This window comes from Phacochoerus africanus, chromosome 15 (assembly GCF_016906955.1).
Source record: "Phacochoerus africanus isolate WHEZ1 chromosome 15, ROS_Pafr_v1, whole genome shotgun sequence".
In the NCBI taxonomy this organism is placed as follows: domain Eukaryota; kingdom Metazoa; phylum Chordata; class Mammalia; order Artiodactyla; family Suidae; genus Phacochoerus; species Phacochoerus africanus.
Window position 1 is genome coordinate 112,377,223 of NC_062558.1, and position 8,720 is coordinate 112,385,942.

General features: G+C 40.4%; 1 protein-coding gene across 3 annotated transcripts in view; it reads left to right on the forward strand.

The window, feature by feature from the left end:
* The window catches only part of SLF2 (SMC5-SMC6 complex localization factor 2), a 52,432-nt gene extending 46,318 nt beyond the window's left edge, over positions 1 to 6,114 (forward strand). For all 3 annotated transcript variants that reach the window (XM_047760269.1, XM_047760270.1, XM_047760271.1), the window contains exon 20: positions 2,856 to 6,114. In XM_047760269.1, the coding sequence (XP_047616225.1) occupies positions 2,856 to 2,891 (36 nt within the window). In that variant the 3' untranslated portion in view covers positions 2,892 to 6,114. The remainder of the gene's footprint in view (positions 1 to 2,855) is intronic.
* The last annotated feature ends 2,606 nt before the right edge of the window (positions 6,115 to 8,720 follow it).

Consider the following 8,720-nt stretch of genomic DNA (forward strand, 5'->3'; position numbering starts at 1 on the left):
ATACAAATGGAATTATATATGATATAGTCTTTTATGATTGGCTTCTTTTACATAATATAAAGTTAATCTGTGTTATAGCATGTTGTATGTCCTTTCTCTTGCCAAATAATATTCCATTGTATGGATGTATCACATTTTATATATCTATTTATTAGATGGACATTTGTGTTGTTTCCCCTCACTGGCTGTTATGAATAATGCTTATATGAACATTTATGTACAGGTTTTGGTATGAATATGTTTTCAGATAAAAACATTTTGGGCATATATCTGGGAGGGGGATTGTTGGGTCATATGGTAATTCAGTTTTAAATGTTTTAAGGAACTGCCAGACTATTTTCCAGAGTGGCTGCACTGTTTTATATTCTCACCACCAGAATGTTTGAAGTTTTTAATTGCTCCATAGTCTTTTTTTTGTCTTTCTGCCTTTTCTAGGTCTGCTCCCTTGGCATATGGAGGTTCCCAGGCTAGGGGGTCTAATCGGAGCTGTAACCACTGGCCTACACCAGAACCACAGCAACGCCAGATCCGAGCTGCGTCTGCAACCCATACCACAGCTCACGGAAACGCCGGATCCCCGCAAGGCCAGGGATCTGAGCCACGACGGGCACTCCAAATTGCTCCATAGTCTTGCCAACACTTATTATCTGTCTTTTCGAATACATCCATAGGTAGGGGGTTAGATATGGAATTTCATTGTGATTTTGCTTTTTAGGACCGCCCTTTCAGCATATGGAGGTTCCAGGCTAGGGGTTAGATTAGAGCTGCAGCTGCCAGCCTACACCACAGCTACAGCAACGTGGGATCTGAGCCAAGTCTCCAACCTACACCACAGCTCATGGCAACACCAGATTCTTAACCCACTGAGCAAGGCCAGGGATTGAACCTCCGTCCTCATGGATGCTAGTCAGATTGGTTAACCACTGAGCCACAAGGGCAACTCCTGTCATTGTGATTTTTTTTTTATTACTCAATGAATGTATTACATTTATAGTTGTACAATGATCATCACAACCCAATTTTATAACATTTCCATCCCAAACCCCCAACATTCCTCCACCCCCCAGCCTCTCTCCTTTGGAAACTGTAAGTTTTTCAAAGTCTGTGAGTCAGTATCTGTTCTGCAAAGAAGTTCATTGTGTCCTTTTTTCAGATTTCACATATAAGTGATAGCATTTGATGTTGGTGTCTCATTGTCTGACTGACTTCACTTAGAATGATAATTTCTAGGTCTATCCATGTTGCTACAAATGCCATTATCTGTCATTGTGATTTTAATTTGCATTTCCCTAATGACTGATGATGTTAAGAGTCTTTCTTTCTTTTTTTTTAAGTGTTACACTCACGGCATATGGAAGTTCCCAGGCTGGGGGTGGAATCAGAGCTGTAGCTGCTGGCCTGCGCCACAGCCATAGCAACAGCAGATCCGAGGCGCACCTGACCTACACCACAGGTCACAGCAACACTGGATCCTTAAAGTGTTACGGATTAAACGTGCTTCTTCATGGGTACTTGTCGGGTTTGTTACATCTTAGCCATAGTGGGAACTCTTCTTGCCCGTCTTAAATTTTTTTTTTTCTTTTAGGAATTATAAGAATTCTCCTTATGTTCTAAATATGTCTCTCATTAGGTATATAATTTGCAAATACTTCCTCCCATTCAGTGTGTTGTCTTTTCATTGTTTTGATGATATTATTCATAGAACAGAATTTTTCATTGTGACGAAGTCCAGCTTTATCTATTTTTTTGTTCTTTTGTCTCTTAGGGTTTTGGTGCTATATCTAACGGGAACTATTTAAACACTTGTTAATTAAATTTGCCATCTTGCTTATTTACAGATCAGCTACCATAGATTGTCTAAAATGCTTCTCCAGATTTCCCTGGTGGTTCAGTGGGTTAAAGATCCAGCACTGTCACTGCTGTGGCTCAGGTCGCTGCTGTGGTATAGGTTTGATCCCTGGCCTAGGAACGTCTGCATGCTGTGGATGCAGCCAAAACGAAAAAAAAAAAAAAAAAAACGCTTCTCAATTTTAACATACATAGGCTTCAACTAGGAACTTGTCGAAATGCAGGTTTTGGTTTCTTAGATCTGGATATTCTACATTTCTAACAGGTTCTCCGATTGATGCCAGTGCTGCTGGCTCAGGGACCATATTTTGATTAGATAGGGCCTAAAAGTTGTTTGATTTTATATCAAAGTAACAGGAACACTGAAGATTAGTTAGGAAAAATAGTCTCACTGTTTTATAACATGTTGACTCTTTTGCTGTTGGTGTTCTTCATAAGATATTCATGCCCTGGCGTTCTCTTGTGCCTCAGTGCAGGTTAAGGATTCCACGTTGTCACTGCATCAGCTTGAGTTGCTGCCATAGTGCGGGTTTGATCCCTGGCCAGGGAACTTGTGCATGCTGTGGATGCAGCCAAAAAAAAAGTTACTCATGCCCTTTTAGAGAAGGCTTTGAGAAATCTTAAGCTGGTGTTTCGTTGTTCTTATTTTAGTTTCTAACCTCTATAGACCTTTTTTTTAGGCTGGCCATCTTTGCTGATGTGAACATTAAAACAAAAGAATTTAATACTAAAACTTAATATATTGATCAGCTTAACATTTTACTTAATCTTTTTGAATATATCCCTCTACCTGTGTGTGTTGGTGAGGAAAACATCTTATATGTACTTTTTAAAAATTGTTATAAAATGTGAAGCTTGACTCTTTGATTACCATAAATTTTCAGAGAAATGTACAATATCAAGATTACTTTCATTATCAAAGCCTATTGATGATTACTGGTTTTATAAGGATTAATTCATAGTCTGATTTTCCTATATCCTGTTTTTTTCCCCCTTCCTTTTTCTAGGGACAGCTCCATGACTTCTGGGAACCAGATTCTTAACAGGAGTTGCAGCAGCAAAATTATGAACCAAGAGAAATTCAATAAGAGCCTTTCCTAAAGGAGTAGAAAAGATTACTGCAGCATCTAGTGGAAGGCTAAGAAAATGTGCTACTTGAATGTATAGTATGAAGCTGGTAATGAAGAAATTGTCATTTCTGAAGCAGATATGAGATGTGATCTGCTTAATTAAGACAACTGGCCTTTTAAAAGAGCAGAATCCCTAAGAGGGGAGGATAGAATCATCTAACAGCTGCATGTCTAACCTTCCCCAATTAACTCTTATTAAATCGTAGGCCAGTTATCTTTTTGGGGGGAGCGGGGGGTATTCGCAGCACTTGGATAATCACAGGAAATATGTAAGAAAGGGTTTGAACCAACTTGAGAAGCTGGACATGGAAACCAAGATCAAGTGTCAGTTTGGTTTAATTTTCCTGTTCGTTATTTTATGACTCAAAGGGAAAGCTTAAAACCGAGTTTAGTAGCAGAAAGGGTAAATCTCTTCTATAAGTCCTATAGACCACTGGGAGGTTTCAGTCCATGCAGTTTTTTTCGATATTCAAGGTTTAGAAATATATTGTTTTAAAAATACGTTTAAACAAACAGTTGCAAAACAGAAATTTGGTGTATTGTCAGATCACCTTAAGGGGAAGAGGTTAAGCTCTAAAATGGTGGCTCTGTTTTTATTCCAAAACATATATATGCAGTTTGTTTTGGATTTAAGTGCATATATGTATATATATTTTTGAAATACTGGCTAAATCTTAGAACTCTGGCCCTTGGTAGCCATATTACAGAAGTCTATATTGTAAAAGCTTAAAGACCTGGACAAGTTTCCAAAAATCGTACTTTCATGAGTATATAACCTTGGCAGAGACCCGAATGGTGTTTATTCTTTGCTACACTACGCACGCGTGTGTATGTGTGTGTGTGTGTGTGTGCGGGTGTGTGCTTGTTTTTTAAATTTGTTGCACTTGAAAACCACAGCTGCTCTAAATTCCTAAACACTGGAAAGCCATCCTTTGGTTTATATAGTAGAGGGTTAGTAGAAGTGCACATGCTGGTCTTAGGCCCAGGGCCCTCTGAAGCCTTTGGGAATAATAGATGTTTACTAGGTAACTGAAAAATTCTTTTGTTGACTGAGTGTCCCTTTTAGGAGGATTTGCTTCTTGAAGGATAAGGCCGGCTTTGTTTTTCTTTCTTTCGACATTGACTTAGATGACACTGCTCTCCTGAGCACTCTACTGCCTCCAGTGGTGGGAGGAAAGATGATGGAGGGGAAGGGAATTGGACTTTATGGTATGAGAGGGGAGGAAATAAATTTTGAAAAGTAGTTTTCTACCTCTAAACTGAGGCTTAGGAGTAAAAAGCATTGTATCCTAAATTTATCATTTAAAATAGTATCAGTAATTTTCGAGCCCATGTCAGGCATTGAGCAGTTAGAGATTTTATAGGGAAGACTAAGTTAATCCAGTTCCCAAGAACCCCAGCTGAATGAGGCTTCAAGAGGCAGACCAACAAAAGTTTTATTCTGTGTTTACTGGTAAGAATATTATCTTGATACTACCTCTCAAGGGTATTATTAGAAAATGCCACTTATGGTTAACGAGATAGATACAAATAGTTATATTTGACAGAAGCTTGAAACTCTGGCATCTATCTGCCCAACAATGGGGGCTTTCACTCGCTGTAATTTAATACTTTGTAGATACATTATTTGTGTGTAATTTTATAAGTGTTCATATTTTTCTCATTTTGCATTGTGTAAAGTGTACAATATCTCAAAGTATAAAATACTGCTTATATTGCTTGTAATTACAGTGTGTAAATATTTTCTAATCGTGTACATTGACGGGACAAGTGGGATATTCAGGTTTTTTTTTTTAAGTGACCCTTTTGTATTGCAGTTTCAACAGATAACTGCCCATCAAATTTAAAACCACTTTGATACATTTTTATTTAGCAGTTCCAATAAGAAAAGTCTATTTTTAATTGTCTTTCTCCATTATAGGAAAATACTTCATCTGTCCCTTTAAAATAAATGGCCAAACATCAGTTTGGACCCTTTTTATTTATGACTGTGGTAGATATCTTTAGTCTCCAGGTCATGTTCCAGCCAGTATTTGCATTGGGGTTCTCATAAAATTTTGTGATTCTCCTTAGCACAAATAGTCATGATTTTTTCTCCCAAATCAAGTATTCTCCTTCTCCCTCTTGAGTCCCCATGCTTTCTCTCCCTCTTGCTGCTGTTGCCCAGGAAATGGGATGGTAGTGCGGGAGAATATGTTCATTGCACAGAGAATGTCAGGCCACTTTTTGGACTTGGCAAACAAAGCTTGCCTTGAGTGGTGGTGTGTTTGGCAATATTTCTGTGCCAAAAATCACTTTGTCTAATTTTCTGGATATGTATGTCAAACTTATTACCCTTATAGCAAGCTGAAAATTAAGGTACTTGTGTTTATGCTTTTGTGTAACTGTTTGCCTTTTCTAAACTGTTCTTCTTGTTATCCTAAAATATAATTCTGTTGGTTATATCATGTTAAGTGAAGAGGCTCTCCGTGCACAAAACACGTCTATATAGCAGTAAGGCAACAGCATTTGTACATTTTCTGTCTGTCTCCCGATGGCAGTGGTGCCTTTGTCACCTTTTGGAAGGTTGACATTTTGGTCTTGTTTTGAAGGACAAGTACTATCTTGCTTTTGACTTCACAGAAATCTCCCCAGATGTAAAAGATAGAAAATGGCGTGTGTCATCCAGGTTTAGTTGGAGCATTTGCATTTTCCTTTTTGTCAAAACGTGTAGATTGGTGGGGATTGGCCAGTAATAATGTGTGGAGTCTTTAAACAAGAGTAATTGTGAAATTAAAAAAAAAAAAGTAAAACTGAAGAGATGACCCATTAACAAATGACCTAGTTGGAGAATTAGGGGAAGACTGTCTTGGTTTGTCTTAAGAAAGCAAGCTTAGGCTGCAGGCGACTGGGCATGTAGAGCATGAGCCGAGGTTAGTTCTTATTAACAGTGCTGCGGCACCTCCTTACCTGTGCATTTGTTTTCTCTGGGCAGTCCTGTCAGCCAGTTAATCCACCAGCTTTTAGGAAGTTTACAAGTAAATGCAGATTTTCTTTTTCTTTCCTTTTTTTTTTTTTTAAGCTTTTATACTACATCTTGTTTAAAGTCCTATGAATGTATGTGCCTGTTATTAAAACGGCTTTTTCTCAGTTTGAACATGTGTTTGAATATTTGTTTGGGAGTAGCTATGTTTAAGTATCTGGAACATCCTGTTTCTTCCCCTGCCTCACCTAGTTTTTATACTGATACCTTCCTTTCTTCCTCTTGCATTGGATTCTCCAATAGTTTTTTTAGCTTGATGTTTCCTTTTTCTGGAACACATGAAGCCATAGGTGTACACAGTTCACTTTTATATAACCCAATTCATAATTTGCTCTATACTATGCAGTCAGAAATTCGGTAATCTCATTCTCACATTACCTCATTCACTATGTCCATTCAGCAACTGTATGCTAAACACTCTAGGACCTACTGTATGCTAAACACTCTAGGATTCAGTGGTGAACAACACACACAACCCTCACGAATCGGACCTTCTAAAATCCAGGTGAAAATATTTTCTGTTATTAGGCAAAGAGGACTGGAAAGAATACCTTTGGCCTGGCTCCGTTATTCTAGAGCTCAGGACAAAGAAAGGGGAACCCATGCAGAGGCAGAGCTCTGGACAAAGAAAGGGGAAACAAGGCAGAACTCAGGACCACCTCCAGCCTGCCAAGCAGAAGATAACAGCTCTGGATCTGCCAGCTGAGAGGAGACATAGGTTGATACCTCCTCACAGGAGATACTGTTCTCATGAGCTCATAGAAGGGGTAGGAATGGTCGCCAGAGGCCTCGGGTTCCAGAACCATGCCAGTATTTCTCCCTTCTGACAGGCTGGCTAGGAGGAGACTGCCTGCCTGTGAGCCCTTTTCTGCAACTGTGGGATAGAGGGGTAGAGAGTGACAGCCTGGGCAAAAACAGAGACGTGGCCTTAAGTACCTACTGGGAGGCAGGCAGCACAGCTTTGTGCAAGTTAAGAGCCTTGCCCTTTTCCTTAGACCTGACCTCAGATCCCAGATTTGCCATACCAGCCATTTGTTCTTTGACAAGTTACTTGGCTTCTCTGAGCCTTAGTTTCTTCATCTGTTAAAAGGAATAATAACAGTGTCTGCCTCAAGATTAGTAAGGACTAAATAAGCTAATAGTTAAAAAGTGCTTAGCAAAGTGCCTGGCATATAACAAGAACAATAAATGCTAACTGTTAGTTAGCTCTAATTTGAGGCTCTTCTCAGATGACAATTAAAATTGATCTTGGAGAGTTCCTGTTGTGGCGCAGGGGAAACGAACCTGATTAGGATCCATGAGGAGGTGGGTTCAATCCCTGGCCTCCCTCAGTGGGCTCAGATTCCAGCGTTGCTGGGGGCTGTGGTGTAGTCACAGACATGGCTCGCTCGGATCTGGCGTTGCTGTGGCTGTGGGTGTAGGCCAGCGGCTGCAGCTCCAATTCACCCCTTAGCCGGGGAACTTCCATACGCAGCGGGTATGGCCCTAAAATAAAATTCATCTTGGCAGTTTGCAATTCACTAACACGAGCAAACCACGTCTCAAAATTAAGAGTGTATGTATGCTCTATTTCTTCTGATACAGGGAGCTCCAGAAGCTTTTCTTTCCAGCTCTATCTCTACTGGCAAAAAAATTTGTGATTTTTTCTTTTTCCTTTTTTTACCCCAGCATGCTAAAGCTGAGAAAGGGGTGGTGGGTGGTGATTTTCAATCATTTATGGACATGTCCTGACACTCCCTTTTCCTTGCTAACTGTTCCCCAGGCTGGAGTCAAGAGAGGGCAAACCAGAAGGCCCAGCTTTGGGTCTGACTCCAAGACGACTGGCTGGGAGGAAAACTTTACAGGCAGAACAGGCTTCTGAGGCACAGTGGAACAGTGAGACTACAGCATTGTTGCACTGGTGGCAGTCCCTACTGAAGAAGCACCTCAGCTGTATGTATGGCCAAAATAAAGGTCACTCCACCTAAAGGGAGTGCTGGGTAAACCAGAAGGGGAGGTGGGAAAGCAGGAACAGAGATGCTGCCACAAGTGAACAGAAAGCAGGACAACCTGACCAAGCCAACGTTCTCTTGCCTCAGGGAACCTCTGCTCAAGTTCACCTACCCCCTTCACCTAGGATCCCTGCTACAGTGAGTAACTGCTCTGTGCAAAACCTGGAGCCAAATGCCCATATGTAGGTGGCTAAGGACAACCAGCACTGCCCTCTGCCACTTCCCTGGAGTGGAGTTGAGAATAGCCTAGCAAAAACAAAACCCATACCTGTGTTCTGTGTTTGGGAAGGTTTTCAAATGGGATCCTTTCATAGCCATCCTGTGAAGCCATCAGGGTAGCAACTTTAAGAAGCAGCCCACTCAAAGAATGACCTCCCTGTGTCCCAGGATACAAACTTATGGCTAGGTTAGGATTAATTTCTAGCTTTGATTTTGAGTCTCTTCCACTGGCACTATTCCTCTCATTCATATTTTATCAGCCTGATTTTCAGAGAGGAGTGCTGTCAACCAAAGAGTCTTCCTATAGAAAAGTTCTATTAATTGCAGTCACATCTGATATTTTCATTAAGTTCAGAGATTGAAGTGGGAGGACAGCCGAGAGAAATGGACTGTGGTCTGAATATGTTATCAGAGGTAGTGAAGTAACTCCTTAACTACAGTTGGGCAAGTGCTATGCTGGAACTCAGTATTGTCATTTACACATTCTGTTCATTTGAAAATGTGTGAGAT